At 37.7% G+C, this 21,110-nt stretch overlaps 1 protein-coding gene and 1 long non-coding RNA gene across 8 annotated transcripts in view; one reads left to right on the top strand and one right to left on the bottom strand.

Moving 5' to 3' along the window:
- LOC118429599 overlaps nucleotides 1–900 on the bottom strand; it is a 2,649-nt gene extending 1,749 nt beyond the window's left edge. The window contains exon 1 of the long non-coding RNA XR_004832749.1: nucleotides 492–900. This is a non-coding gene — a long non-coding RNA (uncharacterized LOC118429599). The remainder of the gene's footprint in view (nucleotides 1–491) is intronic.
- Nucleotides 1–21,110, top strand: part of LOC118429565 (brain-specific angiogenesis inhibitor 1-associated protein 2-like) — a 38,240-nt gene that overhangs the window by 9,938 nt on the left and 7,192 nt on the right. For 3 of the 7 annotated variants that reach the window (XM_035840093.1, XM_035840089.1, XM_035840095.1), the window contains exons 4-18: nucleotides 6,532–6,665; nucleotides 7,646–7,666; nucleotides 9,118–9,162; nucleotides 10,646–10,735; nucleotides 11,028–11,093; nucleotides 11,257–11,343; nucleotides 12,174–12,278; nucleotides 16,023–16,247; nucleotides 17,116–17,301; nucleotides 17,704–17,796; nucleotides 18,378–18,604; nucleotides 19,108–19,174; nucleotides 19,309–19,382; nucleotides 19,498–19,563; nucleotides 20,086–20,284. In XM_035840093.1, the coding sequence (XP_035695986.1) occupies nucleotides 6,532–6,665; nucleotides 7,646–7,666; nucleotides 9,118–9,162; nucleotides 10,646–10,735; nucleotides 11,028–11,093; nucleotides 11,257–11,343; nucleotides 12,174–12,278; nucleotides 16,023–16,247; nucleotides 17,116–17,301; nucleotides 17,704–17,796; nucleotides 18,378–18,604; nucleotides 19,108–19,174; nucleotides 19,309–19,382; nucleotides 19,498–19,563; nucleotides 20,086–20,284 (1,685 nt within the window). The remainder of the gene's footprint in view (nucleotides 1–6,531; nucleotides 6,666–7,645; nucleotides 7,667–9,117; nucleotides 9,163–10,645; nucleotides 10,736–11,027; nucleotides 11,094–11,256; nucleotides 11,344–12,173; nucleotides 12,279–16,022; nucleotides 16,248–17,115; nucleotides 17,302–17,703; nucleotides 17,797–18,377; nucleotides 18,605–19,107; nucleotides 19,175–19,308; nucleotides 19,383–19,497; nucleotides 19,564–20,085; nucleotides 20,285–21,110) is intronic. The other 4 variants (XM_035840090.1, XM_035840091.1, XM_035840092.1 and 1 more) reach the window with 4 other exon arrangements.

Below are 21,110 nucleotides of genomic sequence, written 5' to 3'. Positions count from 1 at the left end.
TTAGCGTGGGTTATTCACCGAAAATAAATGATGTCGCATTTTTCTGGTGACACAAAAACAAAACTCCCGCAAAGAAGAAGCCTGCAACATTTTCGGATCATAGCGATTATTTTCTGGGTAGAATGTTCGTGGATGTGCCGGCGTGCAGCCGCATGATACCTCAGTTATAGAATATTTGTTGTCACAAGGGCCACGGTATGAGAAAAAATTATGCCATCCCCGGCCATTGCTACGTGCGGCCTTTACCGCTTGCGTAAATTTTGTCAACAAAGGGACTTAAAAGGCTTGTAAAGCACGGAAACTTAGTAAACATCTTGAACATGAACGGCCTATATTTCTGTGGATCTAACGTTAGTTTTTCGGGGATGGGAGCACAACGTGGATCAAGGGGAAAATATGAGATTCGTGCAGCGTGGATCAAGGGGAAAATATGAGATTCGTGCAGCGTAAATTTTGTCCCGCTAAGGCCATGGAAATGTACCGTTGCTTACCTGCTTTGCAGTGCGTGGTGGAGCTGTGGAGCCGACAAAACACACCTCGTACGCGCGAGCCGACAAAACACCGAGCCGAGTGCAGCTGGTGGAGCTGTGGAGCCGACAAAACACACCTCGTACGCGCGAGCCGACAAACCAAAACACCACCTCGTAGACGCGCGCGTGACTGCTACAGTGCAGTGACCTAGCAGCTCATTGGTTCACATTTGACGTATCCATGACAAAGCTAGACTTCTGCCCAATCCAAAAGCTGGTCTGTGCGTTGATAGGTTTACCCCTGACGTATCAAGCTAGACTTCTGCCCAATCAAAAAGCTGCTCTGTGGGGACTGCCATTTTGTGACCTTTGCGTTGATAGGTTTAGCCCTGACGTCTGAGCAAGATAGTAAGAATGTCAGCCAATCAAAAAGATGTACAACTTCCATTTCTCCTGACTTTTTTGTTATATGCAAATACCTGTAAGGATACTATATGTTCTCCCTTCGGGAAACATAACTAAATATCTTTCCCCAGAATGCTTCAAAGATAACTCTAGTTTATGCAAATGAAAATGAATTTAGAGTTAAGAATTGTACCCGGTTTAAGTAATGGTTTTATGTTGAGCTTCTTAGTTTGAAGAAGCTCAAAAGTTGCAAAAATGTTTTGTGAGTGTCTTTTGCATGTATAGTTGCTACATGAATGTAGTATATACATGATTGTACTATACATTGTACAGTATTGCGATGTGTCAAAGGCAACTGTTCTGTCTGTGTATAGTACCCTACATGTAGCTGAGTTGCTACAGTAGTAGTGCAGGGATAAACAAGTCCACTAGCCGTATTGTCCAGGGCAAGTGAAAGTGCTGTTCGGGCAAGTGCATGTCCTACCCCACTTGTCCGATTGGGCAAGTAAGATTTTCCATTGATTTTAGTGCAATTTTGATATACTTGTTACTTTTTACAGTCATGACATCAAGCAATTGTCTACAGAGAATTCCAATGCTGGAAGTGAAAATGCATAATACTAGTAACAGTGACATTTGAATTTTGGGCAAGTGAAAAATTGGTTCGGGCAAGTACATTTTTTATGTGCTTGCCCGATAGGACAAGTGGATTTTAGAAAACTTGTTCAACCCTGTAGTGACCATGTTTCCGTACAGTATAACTATAGTTATAGCGCTATCGCAAACTCAAAACTGCTGCAACCACTCTATGTTCTCCCTACCACAAAATTGAATTAGTGCAAACTTAAAGGCGCTTATTACGGTACAAATAAGTATTTCTCTCCTTTTATTTTCAGGTAATTCTGTCAAATTTTGGGTTGAATCTTTTCATGATCAGTTTTTGTCAAAGTAAAAAAATGACACATCCTGTAATGAAAAAAGAATTTCACACTTGGCTTTGGCACTCTAAGCAAGGACATTGTACTGAATGATCTGAATGCAATGTCCTTGCTTTAGGCATGTTGTGTTGAAGGAAAGTGTGTTTGGCACCCAGCCTTGTGTTGTGACATGTACAGGGTGGCACTGTTGACAGACACATATTAACTCAGCCATGTCCTAAGGTTCAACTATTGGTCATGGGAGAGGTACATGTACATAAAATACCACCAGACAACTACATGTACGTACTGTAAATCATGAAATGTTCCCAATCACAGTGACCCCTTGTTGCAAATTTACAACATGTTGCGAATAATAGTGTGTTGAAAATTGTTCAACCGTGCACTCTTATAAAAACTGTAGAAAAACCTCCTTTACCCTCTAATGTGAAAAAGCATCCCTGCAAAAATAGATAAATTTACAGTAACTGGTTTCATGGCGTTCATTCAAAAAAAAACTTTCTAATTGAATTTCAACCCTGGGGGGCTACTCTAGGGGTGTGGCAACACATGAATAAAGCTAAGGTAAGATAATTAAGAACACCACTTTGTTTACCTCTGATTCAGAATACTACATAGACACCCTCTCATAACATTTGAATGATGTCATGTGCTCATTCAGTAACTTATTCATAAACTTTGACAAAGATATGGCTGCAAGATTTTTGATGTCGGTGTTTCTGAGAAGTTAAACAACACAAAGGTCACAAGGAGAGAACCTCTTTTGCAGGTCAGGTAAAGGCAAGGGACAGTGTCAACAAAGAGCTGTGTTTGATAAACAGTAAGCAGGATACTATAGGCACTTTGAACTTTGTACTGAAGCGTAAAATGCTGGATGCATAAATTATATGCACTTTTGTGCAGCCAAAATTGGAGCTGCACACCTGATTTTTCATTTGAATGTAGATCAAGATGGGTGCATATTGCAAGTGTTTTTTGTGCACCCAAAATTGTGCACCAAATTTTTTATTATTAGTACAATGGACACAGAGATTTGTGTATGGTAACATTAAGTACTTTTTGTATCATATAGTTTTAGCATATTCTTGAAATTTAACTTAAGTGTCAGAAAAACAACAAAAGCTTTTTTTTTTAAGTAAATACATTTCTTGCTTGTCTGAAATTTTTAGGTTAGCGTAAGAATTTTGAATAGGTTTTGCTTTTTCTTACCACCGTATACACCCAAAATGTTTTTGTGCACATGTTTCCAGAAGTGAATTTTAAGAAAGTGCGTTTGCAGAATGTTTCTTCAAATCATCAAATTGTTTTTTTTTTATATTACTTGCAGTATTGCAGGTAGACTAAAAGAATTTAGAGTATTTCAAAAAGCTGTGCAGTCTACTTTTCCTGAAAGCCACATTGTTGAAAAGTTGCTGATCCTGAAAAACCAGTGGCTGCTGTATAGTCTTGGGTCACCTTGAAAAGTGTGGCTGTACAATTGACAGCTTGTATTTAACACATAGTTGGACAAGGTCAGAGGTGAGGACACACAGGTCACATGTGAGACTATAATTCGTCTTACTGGAATAATGCTGGTCTGTCTGTCAGTACATGTATCAGTACAGACCATGGTTGGAAAAGTTTTCAAAAATTCACTGGCCCTATTGGGCTAGTACATGTTATCATATCATATTCATGAGTTATCATATCTTCTTGTCTGGACTTATGTTTCACTGGCCCAAAACTCAAATGAGACATTTCTATAATGCATATTTTTTAATGGGACTGGAAATCATTTATTTGTCTATTTTGCTGTAAAAATTAAGTTAAATTTCAATCACGTGACAACACTAATAATAAAAGATTCATTGATCAGCAAAATACTGATTTATGGCATAAGACATTTTTCTTTGTCTTCCAAAAGTATCTGGCAATGTTTAATGCTAAGATTCAGTAAAATACTAATTCATCGCAAATAAGATTGTGGACTCACATACAGTAGGGCATTTTTCTTTTTATGTCTATACAAAAGGAACATTGGAAAGTAGATGCCCTTGCCTAATCTCCTAGCAGATCCTATGATGGCATAAGATAGTACTAAACTGACCAAGGAGTGTAGTCAGCCAACAGGTGTACATTTGCTCGTAGCAAAAGACACTCCTAAGCCGGCTTCACTCCTCTTGCAGCTTTTGATACTATCTTATGCTACCGTAGGATCTGCTTGGAGATTAGCTCTTGCCAGGGAAACCTTACATCTGGTGTCCCTATCTGGAGCCTATTTATCCTCTTTAATCCCCTAATGTGTTCAAATTAACCCATTATGCCAGATTAGTGTCCCTCCCCAAACTGTTATCTATTGTGTGTGGAGTCATTAGGTGTTAGTACACAAAGCTAAGGGAAATCACAGTAAACAATAGCCCATTGTTGTGTCTTTGTAAGCTCTTGCTCTTAGAATTGTCATGCAAATGTGATGATTTGCTTGTGTATATTGCTTGAGTTTGTAATAGTTTTTTCTGGTCACCAGAACTAAAGAATTGTATTTATTTCTGTGCTAGTTTTTGACGGTAAATTTCTTTTGGTAACTTTTCAAGTGCAGCTTTGTTTGTGGTATTATTAACTTTTTCCAGACGACTATACATGTAGATTACTTAGATTGAGTTTGCCTTTTATATTGAAGAGCCAAAGTAAATATATCCAGTCAAAACAGCACATAATAGCACTTTGTGAACATTGTACATGAACTTTGGAGTGTGCAATTCCGGGTAAAAAAACACAGACCTTTTACCAATCAATATAGTCTAGCAAGGCCTAGGGAAAAATACATAATGTTTTTAAATTCTTGTCTATCATACTATGTGACAGTTTTTACTAACTTGTAAGTAGCATGTTAATGATGTTTCAATGACATGTAGCAGTTTTTGTGCTCAGCAAAACTATTATTATTGGAAAATATGGAGATTTTTTTGGAAATTTTGTACTTCCTACGTCTGCTTGGACTCTGTCCAAATCTGGAGAGTTGGGGGTGACACTTAAGGGGAATCTGTCTTGAAGAAAATGTTTTTCAACATTCCTAACTTTCTATGACCTTTCCCTAAGTACATCCACATGTTAGGGTCACCAGCACTAGTGCCACACAGACAGCTACAATATGTACAATGTACCCTATAGTAAAATAGGGAAAGAGCACTATCAAAAGTCCCATAAAGCTTTTACATGTATTATTGTAAGAGGATTGAGGTTAAGGCAATAAGAAGCTGACCTTGAAAGTAATCAAAAATCTAGCCAAGGTCGTGATTGTAATGTATAAATACTATAAGGCCACACCGATTTAATTTCTTGGTTCACGGATTCGCTCGCTCCTATTTTTTGGGAAAAAAAATAAAAACAAAAATTACCACTCAGCAAATTTTCACCATTAATGAAACCATTCACCAACTTTCTGGTGTAGCAAATTGGCCTTTATATTATAAGCTCCTTAAAGTGTGGGTACAGGTGCTGTTACTGTACAATAATAGTGTTTTTGTACTTTTTTCAACATGAAAACTTTTTTCTTTATGTTTTGGATTAGCCGTTACCTTTACCGCAACCATTTTACAATTTTTATTTTTATTTCGCCCTATCGCTCCATATTTTTTATGAAAAAATCCGTGAACCAAGAAATTAAATTGGTGTGGCCTAATGGAACAACTTTCCTCTATGCCCTCACCCTTATGAGGAAATCCTGTAACTAGCATCAAATTTTGATTGGCCAGGGATGCTACCACTCAGTACTAGGTCACACATGGCCATGGTCTTTAGTTGTGACCTGTCTGACAGTAATTTTGCCCTTTGGGGTGCCTTAGAATACCTTAGTGTAACGAAAACTTATCTTAACTCCTCAGTTAAGGAAACCCCCTTCCCTTCTTGGTCACTACACGCTTTATTGCAATGTTAAAAAATGGCTTTACTGCAAATTATCAAAATACATTTTTTGTTCTACTGTTGAAAGCAAGCTTGGTGAAAATTCAATTGCCTCTGTAAAGTATTGCATATACAATATATCCAACAAGCAGCAAATGACAGACATTTACAATGGGTGTAAAATATTCCTCCCTGCACCTTGTGTAGTGTAATGAGTGGTAATTGGCTTGCATAAATGAGTGTTTTTTTAATTGGCTAGTTTGCATGTGAACCTCAATGAAATGCGGCCTGCAGGCCGATTTGAGCTTCTCATGAATAAATAAAAGTTCAAACATACAAAGAATCAAATTTGTGGTTGTGTCCTTGCTAGAAATGTACTAAAGGTTTCGCAGAGCTGAGCACTCCCTCCCTTGCTATCAGGCTTTTAGCCAGGCATGCGTCAACCCCTCATTTGGACGCACTTTTCTTAGAATAACAAGAAATTTGATGCCCCTGGACGCCCTATACTGGGGAGAAAATCCTCTGACAAGCATGAAATTCTGATTGACCAGGGATGCTACCAGGTCATCTGTGGTCACAGTCTTCTACTGTGACATTTGTAACAGTATTTTGCCTCTTGGGATACCTTAGAATGCACTCTGTTTTAACTGAAAATCATAAAAAACTCTGCACCATGCAAGGTGGGTGCCCCCAGATCCGCCTACGATAGTCACTTATCGCGACTCACCAATAAGTTTGGACTCCCTATTATAAAAGCCTAGCTAAGAGCCTGCTTGCAATACATGTATTTTCCTAGAAATGATGAAAGTGTATTCTAATATTGTTTTTCCTTTTACCAGGAGGATGCCTGATTCAGATAGCTGAGATTTTCCGCAACATCCAAATGCAGCACGAGGAGACGGTCCAGTCCTTCCACAAGGAGCTCATCGTCCCGCTGGAGCAGAAGGTCGAACAGGACACCCGCAGCATGCCGGTATGACAGCACGCCAAATATCGAATTTCGGGTTTTGTTGTCAACTTACATTTCAGCTTTACAAACTTTTAGTTCAGAAAGTTCGCTTTGATTCTTTAGGCCTAAGATTAGTAAGAAAAAATTGTTATGTTTCCTGTTTCGGTCCTGAAAAAAATAGGGTCTGTAGGTAGGGATTATCTTCTTTTTTTTTGTAATTTTTTTTTTTTTTGCTGGCCACAACTCTAGTGACACATTGCGTACAGTTGAACATAGTAAGCTGAAATGCATGAGGACACTAGTCTTTGATTTTCAATGTCAAACTTCAATTTTGTGCATAATAGATACATTCTAAATTTGTACAATTATCTTTCATTAGATAGGACAATTTTTTTTACCTCAATAGGAAGTAGGCTGAATAAAAAATCTAACTGGAAGCTTTGTGACTCCAATGCCCACCCCCCAAAAAAGTCTGGTTTCATTTTTTTTCCTAGGCCTTATAATGATGAAATTGTGTTGTATACATTTTACATTTTATACATGTCTGTCATATAGTACATGTAAGCCAATGCATAGTTTGAAATGCGCATGCACAGTGAGATGCATTGTGGGTAATATGTCAAAGGTGAAGGCCCCATAAATTATATAACTGTTACAACACATCATGTATCAAGCATAGTAATGGGACAAAAACTGACAAAAGGTGAAAGCCCCTAAGACATAACCAACCCATCTGGACAATTTGTATCAAGCACGGTCTGGACAAAAACTGTTTACAAGTTAGGGGCCCTCACTTTTGACCTTGTACATGCACAGCGCATTCTGTGAACAAGCTTATTATGTTGTGTAACTGTGTCATCAGACTTGTACATTGTTTGATTGTTTTTCCCCTCTCTTTTGCAAAATATGTCACTAAGGTTCTCTGTATATTAGGGACTTGGTGACAAATTTTGCTTTTAATAAGTCATGTGTGCCTCTTTGTTCCTATGTCTTGTGTGTTTAAGAAGTGGTTAAGAACACCCAAGGTAAGAGGCATTAAGGTACTTATTCTTTTCCATTCCTTACATTCCTTTATCCATCCATCTCTTATTCTCACCATCCATCCATTTGTTATCCATTCATCCTTACTCAACCCACCATTCATTATTCTATCCACCCGTCCACTTATTTCTGTACATTTTGATCCATCTTTGTATCCATCTGTCCATTTTAATATCCATTCAGCCTAACTTTTTTGCTTCGTGTTCATAAGATTGATATTGACAGTTTCATTTCCAACTAAAATGTTCCTTTCTTGGGTGTCTAGAGTTAAGATTAGAAAAAAAAAATATATGGCTTAAATGTTTTTAGTCTGTCCAATGACTTAAGAGAAAATTTACATGACTGAAAAAAAATGTATGTGTCTATACTTACTGCATAAACGATGTCTAGAACATATTCCATTCCATGACCTTTAAGTTTAAGGTGATTTGCATATTGAAATGTTTTTAAGTAAGAGTAGGAGGTCAGTAGACGGCATTTGGTAAAATGACTACTGACCCAGAATTAACATGTGCTTTTGTTAAGCCGCCCTTCGAGCGTAGAGCTTGACCATTCCATTTACAGCTTATCCATGCTCTATAAAACACCACATGGCCAGAATAGGCCTAAGGCAGAGGGAAAATATGTTGCGTTTTTGGTTAACCAACATACTCTGGAACAACCTTCCAACCCTAACCTTTTGTATGGTCGTTACAGCTGGTAATAGGCACAAGATTTAATATTCATAATAATATCTGAGTGATGGAAAATTACATTTTGTAGCATTGTTTTCTTAATTATTCTCTTCATTTTTGTTTCAATAGAAAGCCTTGTAGAAATTGTATATCAAGTGTAGTATATGCATAAAAAAATTAATATGTCATTGTTGAAAAATATTTTACCTGATTCATTTTTATTTTACATTGTGAAACGATACTTGGATTACTTTGATCAAAGACTAAGGGGAAAAAAAGAATCCCAAGCTGCCAACCCTTAAATTCTGTCAAAACTGTGATCGTTAACATGACAATTTATTTCCCTAGGCCTCAATATAGGACCTTAGCTACTGTCTAAAGAAGATGCAAATTTGCCTAAAGAGTCTTTCTAAATAAGCGTTAACAGAATCCTAATAGCAGATGTGATTTGTAAAGTCCTTGAGGATTTCATATCGTGGTCAGTACTAACCATTTTGGGGAAGGGAAATGGCTAACAGCATTTAATCTTAGCAATGGGAACAATGTTTAACTTAAGGCTTAGCTGAATTCAGCATAGTGATAAAAATGTTTTGATGATAAAATTTTGGCAGTTGAGTAGTGACCATCAAAGTTGCTAGAATCAAGGTACCATTAACATAAAAGATACAGTATTTAGAATTTATGCATATTTTTTTTATTTTAAGTTGATAATTTTGATTATAGTGATCTTTGCTTATCCCCCTGTTATCACTTTTTTTCAGATCCTGCACAAAACATACACGCAAGAATACAAGGCAAAAGCAGAGGTACGGTACCAGTATTTCCTTCTCCTTATGATATAATATTCCAGATATTTTTCTTTGCATATTACTATGATTCTCTGATTTGAATGGTGCAGTGTAGCGCTGACTGTTTTGACATGTGACTATGAAATGACAGTACTGTAGGGTGGGGTTTGACAACTAAAGTAAACATTCCTAGACTTAGTGTTGGGAGAGGGCAGGACTCTATAATAACACATGGGTGACTCTATTTTGTAAAGGGTGTGTTAGTTTAAGGCTTTGGCAAGCCTTCGGGCACCCTTCCTCAATGTACAATGTAGGGACAAACCATCTTTTACAACGTGCAGGGGTGTAAAAAATTCTAGAAAAAAGAAATTTGCCGAAGAAAAACTTGATGACACATACTAGACAGGTATCAGTGTTATATTATCATGAATCTATGAACAAAGTTTGAAATTTGAAGTTATTAACTTAAAATTTTGTTCCTTTCTGGTCTCTTGACATTTAATGGTTTGCCCCGACTCTAAGATATTCCAAGGCAGACCGTAGTTAAACTAAAGGTAAACATTCCGAGACCTTAAGTCAGCTATGCGTGATATGTGTGACAGATGATAGAGCTCGCAATATGTTGTCAACAGTCCATTCTTTATCATGTCATGTCTATTTCTGTCCAATACCATGTACAGAATTCCCTTGTTCATATACAATGTAGCTTGCAGTACATGTGCTATAATGCTAATTTATTATACTAAAAATTTTCGGACATTCTATGATTGTGATATACATGGACAAGACTGCTAAAGTCAGTACTGTCAGTGTCATCTTTTTTTATGAATTCTATCTATAGGCTAGACTTGTTTCAAAATGCCTGAAGGTCTTAAACATGCATGCGAAATGTCTCTAGTTTGTCAGTAATTTGGTGATGTAGCGATATGTAGGTTTATGGAACATTCAAGTAATGACGACGTACTTGCGGATAATATCGCCGGATATATATTAGGAGGGGTATAATTAAGATATGCAGTCTTACGTATATACGAGTCTATTCCAAGTCAACAAGAGGGTTTTTGAAAGATATCTGGTTTCAATCAATAAAAGAATATTATCTAAGCCACAATAGCTCAAAACTTATAAAGGAAATGAATAAAAAAATTTTGTTTTGAATCTATTCCTTCAGATAGTTTTAAAACATTTTGCAAGGGACCATAAAAGAAACCTCCCTTTAAGATAGTTTTAAAACATCAATGTTATCATTTACGAAATATAATTAGAAATTTGCAACATTTTTGAAATGGAAGATTCAGATTATTGCCCCATAAAGTTAAAATAATCCCTAATAGCTATTGTCTGCCTCTGTAAATTTTTAGATTTTGCTAGACAGTGTCTGTGGCAAATGTAAACTGAAGAGTGTTTAATACAAATGTACAAAGTGTAGATTGGTTCTTACACAATGCAATGTCTGTGAAATCTCTTTGACTTACATGTACCCTCCTCCATCTTGTTCTAGACCTTTGAGAAAGCCAAGAGTGAACTGAAGAAGCACAGGAAGAAGAGTAACAGGAAGGATCCTCACAAGTACGAAGCCAAGGAGTCACAGGTCGGAAATATATCTTTACTAATAATTTTTAACTCAAGGACTTTCATAATGTTTCAAGGATATATATATAGTTCTAGTCCATTCTACGTCAATGCCGAAATGAACTGTGTTCTCAGTTTTTTTGCACTTTAAAGACTTCCTTTGTTTATTATTTCTGACGCTTCATGCTTCAGAATGGAATTAAATTTACGTGACATTACATAGAAAGAACAAGGATCACCTACTTACACATTGATGCCTAACATATAATAGATATTGAATGAAATTTCATAATTCTTTAAATTTATTCCAGTTGATCAGAGCTGCCACCGAGACACAGAGTAAGCTGGATGACTGCAGAGCACATGGGCTGACTAAGGTAAGTCTTGGACTTTTTAAACGTTGATTCTTTATCATTTCTTTTAGAAAATTGTATTCAAAACACTGTGCTTCAATCTGAAAAGGAAAGCAACTGGAAAACATCCTGCATTTGCTAGCAAATGTTAATCTTTTGATTCAGTCTGTTATATTTCAACCCCCAGGCCCTGGTAGAAGAGAGGAAACGTTACTGCTTTGTCGTGGACCGTCACTGCGCGATAGTGAAACACTACATGGTATACCACAGTAAGGTACGTAAGACTTGTATTAATTTGCATAAACATACATTTGTATGGTAGCAACCTGTTTTTGACAACACTTCAGGGTCGGAGGCATTTTAAATGTTTTTTCCCTCTGTTCTGTAGTATGTAGTGCACTGTACTTCCTTGCTCTTGACTCCTTCAAAGACCTTCCTTTGAATTTGTCTTCAACTTTCCTTGCAGTCTTGTCTTAAGCTGTTTTCTGTTATCCTTTGTTGCTTCTCTCTCTATCTACACGTTCCTTATACGTTCTTCTTACTTGATTCTCAAGTAGGCGTTGACTGTACTCAGGTTAAAGGTTTGTCGCTTTTCTGTTCTAAGTTTCCTTCTTGAACTTTAAATTCCCTGTGTGTATAACTGTTGTGTGTTATGGTCATTTTCTTTAACACTAAATTGCTACCTTTAGGCCTTTGACGTAATTTTTGTGAGAAGGATTGTACTTAATGTGCAAGGGGTTGATCACTGTAATATTTGTTAGCCGATATCTCTATCTGAGTACTGTATTTATAGCAGCATTGTTTACAAGCTTTTGCAGCATTTTGACTGTACACTTTCCATTATTCAGCTAAGCCACATTGTATTGTATCCACTTGTCCAACCTAGAGTATTTCTGGGCTTGTGCTGAATTGGTTACATCTCGCATTTCAGCAAAGCTGTCCTTAGATTGATAGTCCTAATTTCTTAACATGATTTTGAAGTTCACGTAGTTTTAAAAAGTGGAACTGGAAGATTTGAATGGGACTTATGGAATATGTGAACAAAGGATTGCGTATACAGTTCTTGAGTGGAATTTTGAAATCTGTTTTTACTCCTTTTTTTAGGCTCAGAACCTCTTGAGGCAGAAGCTTGACAGTTGGGTGGAGGCATGTGACAACCCAAACATTCTCACCAAGAGGGCACAGGACGTCTTAGACAGGGCTCTGCAGGTGTGGCCTTACACTTACGACAATACTAATCGTAATAAAGCTGTGGTCACACTACCAAAAATGGTTTTTCTTATTTTTCTTGTTTTCTTATGGAGAGAAAGATTTTCTTCGGTAAAGAAAATTCAAGAAAAGTAAGAAACCCTCTGCAAAATCTCTGTATGTTACTTCTTGGAGAAAGAGTTTTTCTCTAATTTTTCTTAAGTGAAGAAAGTATTTCTATTAAGATACTTGCCAACACGAATTTTCTAGAAATTTAAGAAAAACTTTATTTTTTAATCTTCCCATAAGATTCATTTTCTCTAAGATCAAACAGAGCATTCCATAGATTCTAACCGTAAGATCTTTAATCTTGTCATTTTTCAATTTCTACATAAAATCTTGGTTTGCTAGAAGAACATTCTTGACTTTTCTTGATTTTCTTATCCAGGGAGTTTGAGAAAGATGATTCTTGTTTTTCTTTCTGACAATTAAGAAGATACAAGAACTTATTTCTTCACTTTCTTGACCAAATAATGTTAAGAAAAAGAAGAAAAAAAGAAACTCTAAAACAAGATATGACAAGCGTAAAATTCACAAATATTCTTATTTTCTTTATCCAGAAAGTTTAAGAAAGATAATTCTTGATTTTCTTGGTTATGTTTAAGAAGATACAAGAATTCTTTTCTTCACTTACTTGATCAAATATAGGTTTGAAAAATTATAAAATCAAGAAATCGAAATAAAAAGTTACAACTAGCATAAAATTCTTTAATGTTATGTTTTCCTTATTCAAAAAGCTTAAGAAAGATGCTTCTTGTTTTTCTTGGTAATGTTTAAGATATACTAACTAGTCTAAGAATATATTTCTTAACTTTCTTGATTAAGAAAAACAAGATATCTTTTTTGGGTTCATGGCACCTAGAGGTAGTTGCAAGATATAACATTTAGTTGAATAGTATGGTAACCTTTCTTTTGAAATTTCTGTTGGCGACCAAGCTATAATATTAAGCTATGTTTAGTTCAAAGTTATTTTAAACTTTGCTTTCCTCAAATCAAAACCCATTTGGTGTCTTTGTTAAGAATTAGTCTTGGTAACAAGAAAACGTTTCTTGATTTTCTAGCCTATCTTGTCATGTGACTTTTTCTGAACTCCTGATTGGTTTATTTGTATCTCAGAGTACTGTTGGGCTACCCCAGGTGGTCCATCTCTATTTTGAACAGTTATAAGAAAATATTTCTTAACATTTCTTGTTTTTCTAGCCTCTCTGGTCATGTGACTTTTTCTGAACCCCTGATTGGTTGATCTGTATCCCAGAGTACAGTTGGGCTACCCCATCTCCATTTTGAACAGAGTGACAGTTGCAGCAGCTCAGTTCACTACTCTTTGTATCAGTTGATGACTCATGCCAGTTTTACAGTCAAAAGTAAGGTAAAAGGGACCATGATCATGTGAGGCACTGGTGACTGGGTTCAATTTGCTAAAAATCTATGCAGCAGAAACAGCTGGGAACCAGATATGAAGGATAAGGTAAGTGTGCCCCCCTCCCCCACCTTGAAATACAAGATAAAAGAAGTCCATGCATAGCCTTTAGAGTATAGGGTTCAAAAGCAACAAGGCACAGAATCTTGACAAAGCAGTAGATATGGAGAGGCAAGAGTTGTTTCCATAGCTTTATCCACCTTTTGGCTGCCAAATTCTATGTGCACATTGTATGTCTAACCAAAATAATCGTTGGGAGATTCCATTTCATATCACAGGGTTAGTCTGCTGTATTTCGGTTCAAAAACAAATTTCATTAACGGTATCAAGTAAACATACATATCTATAGGTGTCACCAGTGGGTTAAAGAATAGGTATATAGTACAGTGCATTACTGAAATTAATATATATCATTCAAAATTGTTTACTTGATACCTTTTTTGTTGTTTTTTGTAAGACTACGAAGTAACAAAGGTCTTTCACTTTTTCTCTAGGTGTCTGGAGGTTTTGACGATACCAAATGTCAAGAATGAAAAGTTCACAGCAAGGGTTTGCTCTATTTTGGAATGTGATACTCTGTAACCACGCATATGGAATAGTTATATCTAAGTTTATAAATTATGGCTTTAGCATATTCCGCTACAAAACAACTACACTGCCATTTAAGTAATGCAGTAATATTGCTGTAAATGCTTCTTTGAGAAGGGTAATGAATTTGAGACTCTTCTTCTTGTACGTATATCAAGATAAATAATTGGCAATTTGAATGTAAAGGAATTATTGATGTTTGTCTGGTACTGTCATCGTAAAAGTATTTCCATTCAAAGACTGTTACTATTGTGATCATACTTCATAAGTCTTATGTAAGAATGTGGTAATAAACGTTCCTATACTATACTCATAATTTGTTGAGATTTCTTCCGCTAACATTTTTGTAGTTGCTATTAACTATTTAGTGATATTCTGTTTTTAAGTATTTGACAGCAGGAATGATTGTTCAAGAAAGTGAATCTCAATGCGAGAGACATTTTCTTGGTGTGTCTTTAGGAAGGAAGAAATTCTTGAACCAGAAGCTGATTCTTGGTGCAAGTAAAATATTCCTGGTGCAAGATTTCCAGACTTGTACAGAGAATCACTGTCTAAGAGTAAGAGTATCAGTCTTAAGATTAGAAAGGAATTCTTGAGCAAGATCCTGAATCTTAGCACAAGACGCATATTCTGTTAACTGGTAACTTAGTTCTTTAGGACAGAAAGGTTTCCTTGCTTCCAAATAACTTTCAAGAAACTGATTCTAGGTTTGACCTGCTACCAGAATCTTAATCTTTGTACAAGATAAACATCTATTTGGTTTAAGACATCTATTCTTAAGGACAGAAGGTTATTCTTGTTGAAAGAATCTAAATCTTCATACAAGATGCATAATATGGTTAGTGCAAGAAGCAACAAGAAATCGATTATTAAGGACAGAAAGATTTTCTTGCTACAAGAACCTTTCAAGAAACATAATCTACTAGGTTTTCCTGCTATAAGTTATTTAATCTTTGTTCTAGAATAAGATGATTTTTCTTAGTTTAGAGAACATTTATAGGTTTAAAACTATGATTAGATATAAATTCTGTACCACAGAATCATTCTTGCCACAAGAAGATTTATCTTAAGTTTTTAGTCCCAAAACTTTAAGAAAGAACAGCTTGGCCTGAGAAAAATATTCTAAGAAAACTTTAACCTTCTAACTGACATTTTCTTATTTTCTTATTTTCTCACACAGAGAATAATTTTCTTTGTGGAAGATAACTTTTCTTCCACAAAGATGAATAAGAATGGCATTTTTGGTAGTGCACAATTGGAAAAAGAGTCCCGCTGGGTACTTATCCAGTTTATGGGCTTTTTTTTTCACTTTTTGGTGTGATCAACCTTGCTATTTTTGTCCATTACCGGGTCCCGAGATTTTTTTAAACTCGTGGTTAAAATCAACTCAGGACCTGGGGCAATGAATAGACAGTGAGACCTAATCGTCAAGTTGATTGCCTTGTCCCTTCTATCACGAAATCTAGTCCCCACAAAGGTAAATGAATTTTTAGATTATATTAAAAGATACATTTATGAAATTTATAATGTTTAGACAAGTTTCCAAGACTTTGCACACCTACCATACATTTAAACGTTGCTTCAGCCTTTTATGGACAAACTGCCCTAGTCACCTTTGACATGTGATTTAATGGAAATATGGCGCTAGTTTCTATGCCAAACCAACCCTCACTCCCCCCCCCCCCTCCACATCTTAGGGCCCATCCTCTGACATGATGACCATGCCGCGGCGTGGCAGCCAGATCATGCTGGACAGCGATTTTGCGGACATGAACGGAGGGCGGGGAGACCCGTACCTGAGGGACGACAGATACCGCGGGGAAGGGTACAGCAGGGATGGGTTCGCCACGATGCCGGAGAGACGTCAGGGCAGTCCGCTACGCCGACCAGTCAGCCCAGTTTCCCAACATGCACCAATACAGGTAATGCAGCAATTAACATCCTTTTATAGTGATTATGCATAGCATTTATGCTTAGTATTCATATTGAATGATACAATGATTTAAAATCACATTCGTCAAGTTATGCTTTTATCAAACACGAAAAAGCATATTTCATAACTTAGCTAAATGCAGTGCAGTATATTTCCACATACATTTCCACAGACAACTGAAATATCGCACAAAGTCATTCAAACAGTATGTAAAGGTTGAATGTACTTTGATAAAGTGACTCTCATTTGTTACAGCAATGCCCCCTAGTGGTAGACATGCAATCTGCACCCAAGAGGTTGATATGATTTACATTTAGTAGGCTGTATAAAAAGAGATACAGCCAAAGCTGCCCAACCCCAGTGTATTATGATGAGAATTAACAACTGTATTTGGTACCAGTCATGTGAATTTCCAATGTTAGCTTTTTTTCCAATGATTTGTAATCCCTGTAGTATGTGTTTTGAAGTGGTTGTGTTGTTATAGTATCCCTACTAACAGAAAATGTTCCTTTACTAGCTAGCCATGGTAAAGTGAGTATCAATGAAAAAGTAAGTACCTGTATCTGATCAGTGATGCCACCTAGAGACCTACAAGTGTAATGCACTTCAGTAAAAAAAAGTCAAATGCCATTATCATTCCATGGGACATGATGTATGCAGAATGTTGCAATATTCCTTCGTTCCAGACGTCACAAAAAAGGGAATTTTATAACAGTTTTGTGAAACTTTGTGTGAGCTATTATTATTAATGACTTTGCTGCACAGCTGTCTCTCATTGGTGAGAAAAACAATTAACGTATTGTTAGGTAATTAGTATTACTAATTAGATTAATCTCCTACTAACCACCATCCAATAGGAGCTGTTCCGAGATGCCCCGCCTCCTGTACCCGGTCCTGCCCAGCACGATGTTTCCATTTACGGCACAATGCGACGACCTGCCCCGCAAGGTCGCCCCGCCCCTCAAGGTCGCCTTGCCCCACAAGGCCGACCTATGACCCCACAGGGTCGATCCATGTCTTCCAGTTCGTGGGTGGGGCCGAAGGCAAGTTTTGTGGAAAAATGTCATCCTGCAAACCATTCTTTGCATGCCGGCAGGTTCTTATGAGAGGGTTTCTTTCTTTATCATTCTTTTCATGTCTCAGTTTTCTTTTCTTCCTTAGCAGGTATTTTTCTTATTGCTGAAGATGACTTGTACTTTTCTTGAGGAAATGTTTCAGCTGGTGGTTTGGTCAACACCTTTTCTTTGACTTTGACTTTCTTCTATAGGTTTTTGCATGTTGCTGGTGTTACAAGGTCATTTGAACTTTGTTTCTTTCAAATCTTTTCCTTGATTCTTCCTTACTTTCTTTTAAACAGGATTAAACTGGTGTATGGTGAAGTAGTAGAGGTTTAAGTGATATGTATAGTTTTCTAGTAAGTTTTCGTGTGTGTGTCCGACTTTTAGCTGGACTATTACCAAGCGCCCAGACAACAGCAGCAAACGACCATATATGGTACCATGCGGGGGCCTCCGCGTAGGTCCCAGTCGACCTTCCAGGCAAGTCATGGGTTGGGATGAAGGTCGTTTGGGGAGAAGGTCGTGGAACAACAAGATGGTGGACAAACGTGTTGCATGCTGGGAAATTGTTTATGATGATAGTGCTAGTGGTGTGATAGAGAGGTGGGGAGGGGGGCTCATTTTTGCATTACATGTACAATAGCATTACTGAAATAATAGGACTTGCTATGTTCACATACATAAAACATTTTCATTTCTTTCTTCATCTTTCACAGACCAACTTCTTTTCCAGATGCAGGCTTGTTTCAAGTTCAATTTCTTTCTCCAAAATTTTCATTAATTCCAATCTCTTTTGGGTCTGTCTCCAAGTATATTACATGTATCAGCTTAATTTTCTGTCATCATATAGGTTGTTAGTTTCTCAAAGCTTAAGCTTATTTTCTACTTTTTTATATTCCTTGGTAGAAGAGTTTACCTTTTACTTTCTTTCAGGACCATTGCTTTGTTTACCACAACACTTACAGGGGTTGCAATTTTCGAAAATTATCGAGGGTGCAATGTACATATATGTATCAGTTATTAGAAACACTTGTTAGATGTACATCAATGTGTTCAATTAGGATGATCGCTACCATTCGCCCCCGCCGAATGCCATGTCTGTACGCGAGCCACGGCGAGACTTCCACGAGCCCCTGATGGTGGACACGTACTCCAACACGCTGCCCAACCCTCGGCGCGGTCAAAACCAGCGCCAGCCGCGCCCGTCCCAGTCCGCCTCCGTGTTTGAGCCACCACAGCAGCAGAGCGGACAGATGGCACGCTCGGTGTCTGCTGTTCCAGCAAGCAGGTGGTTATTCCTAAATTTTGATATTTTCTTTAATCACAAAGGTTGCTTTAGGCCTGTCTGTTTGCGTTGGTGAGAGTGATCTCAATCCAGTTTTAGCCCCCACTGAAGATCTAGTCTTCCACTAGTGGTTGTGATAAAGAGGACAGGTGCTATGTACAGAATATACAGCTTCATTATACCAGGGAGATTCCCCTAGCTCTTTTCGACAAGCACAATAAACAGTAGACCACACAGAGCTTAACGTCCCATCCTAAGGACTAGAACCCTTTCCGGTAGCATATATGTCGGGTGAGCGACACAGCCTGAATCCAACTCTCAGCTTTTACCTCCATACATGTAGATATTGGCCGCTGTCAGTGCATGTGTGTGCAATAAATAAATCTTCATTATGAAATTTCCTCTGTCTTTTGAACTTTTGTCATATAAAAGTGCTTAAAAGTAGGTGACTTGAGGTAATGTCATATTGCTGGAGTATACAATCATTGTCTATCTTATTCTTGCAGGAGGAAAGTGCGTGCCTTATTCCCACACAAGGCTGGTGACAGCACCAACCAGTTGTCTTTCAATGAGGTAATCTTTCCTCCCATTAACACTTTCTGTTGCAATAATACTTGGTATTCTATTGTATTTCTTAACTCAAAATTTCTGTTTTTTAAAATTATCGGTTAACTGTACCAAGCAGACTTTCTAATTGTGTGTTTCAGGGAGACACAATTTCACTGCTGATCGACCATCCAAGGGACGGCTGGCACTTTGGAGAGAATGACAAGACTAAAAGGTACTTCTAGGGCATCAGACTTGGTCCTGGTCTCAACTTCCAATGTAACTGATAACTACATTTGTATGTTCTGCCTATTTCTCTGAATACATTAAATTTTGTACTTTCCTCCTAGGAGAGGATGGTTCCCATACTCCTACACCCAGCCGGCCACTAGTGATGCACCCCCACCTCCTGTACAGTGAGTTTACATTATTTCATTTACAATGTTTTGGTTCTACGTATATGGTACAAAGTATATATAGAGTGATGTGCATATTGCCTGTTGAAAGTATGAAAGACGTATCTTTTGATTAAATAAAGACCACACTGCCACGTAGGCTTTATGGAACGCCGAAACCAGGCGAAGGTAATGATGCTACAACAGTCTTTAGTTAGTAATTCAGGAGCCCACATTACTATCATCATTGCATTTAATTTCTCAGGGATTTGTCTTTGCAGGGGGATAGAGTGTTCTCTGTGCATATTAAACAAAGTTGTAGGCAGGCAGGAGAAAAATACAACATTTTGCAGCAAGCCACCAGCAGTTTGTTAACATGGTGATATTTGTGTGGGAGATTTTAGTTTGCAGTTTTTGTGGTATACTCTTCAAGTTTGTGGTGAAGAGGCTGCAGCAAAATTTGCGAACTAAAATCACAAAAATGTCAACGCATGTAAAGCGTATAAAAGTTATAGGAATGTATTTCTTATTTTCCCCATCCAGGGCAGCACAGCCCATGGCAGCCCCCCTGCGCCCGAGCGTCAGCATGGGGAACCTTCTAAACAACTCTGCGTACCGGGAGCCCAGCCGCCTCCCCTCCCCTGACTACCAGGACACGCAGGCCGTCCAGCAGTCCCCGATGCGACGGGAGGCCAGGCCGCGCAGCGTGGCGGGAGATTCGCTTCTCACGGTAGCTGAACAGGTAGTCACGGGGTGGTCATGGTTCAGAGGTCATAGTTGAAAGCTGTACCATAAATGCACAACTTAGAATGATGTCATTGTGATTATGTTACAATTTTAGGAACCATATATCCGTACGCTTACCCACAAGCTTTTGATCAGTCCGATCCTCCTTAAGTTGAAATGACCCAAAGCCTTAGTCACACATCCAGACAAGAAGTGTGATGTCAGCAAAGGGTCAAAGGTGCTGGGCAGTCGGTATCGGCCCCCGTCTCGGTTGAGGGAAGGTTGGTGGGCTCTGATGTATATAGCCTCTTTCACTCCCCTGAGAAAGTAATCCTGTTCGGAATCAAATATAATCTCCTTGTTGAAATCCACAGAGTGTCCCTGCGATTCTATATGAATGTGTACGGATATATGGTTCTTAAAATTGTAACATAATGTTGACTTCCGTCACAGATGAACTTACATTCATGTTGTCATTGTGGTTGAATTGTTTCAGCCTTTGTTTTCATCTAACAATACCCTCCTCCATCCACCCTTGTGGCCCTGTGTTTACGTTGAACTTCATTCCGTTCATTTGTGAATAGTCACGTTATGCTTGATCTATGTTTTATACAGTTGTTGAACTTCATTTCATTCCTTTGTAAATAGTCATGTTATGCTTGGTGTATCTTTTAGACAGTTGTGTTACTTGTTGCACCTCCATTTTAGTCACCCGAGTTACATGTTTACTAATCCCTACCACAGACTATTAGTTTTGTACGTGTATAAATATATGTAACGCCTCTATTTTCATCTACGTGGATTATACAAAACACTGTAGTACATGTAATGTTAACTCTTTT

The sequence above is a fragment of the Branchiostoma floridae genome, chromosome 13 (genome assembly GCF_000003815.2).
Source record: "Branchiostoma floridae strain S238N-H82 chromosome 13, Bfl_VNyyK, whole genome shotgun sequence".
NCBI lineage: Eukaryota > Metazoa > Chordata > Leptocardii > Amphioxiformes > Branchiostomatidae > Branchiostoma > Branchiostoma floridae.
This window is presented reverse-complemented; position numbering and strand designations above follow the sequence as displayed.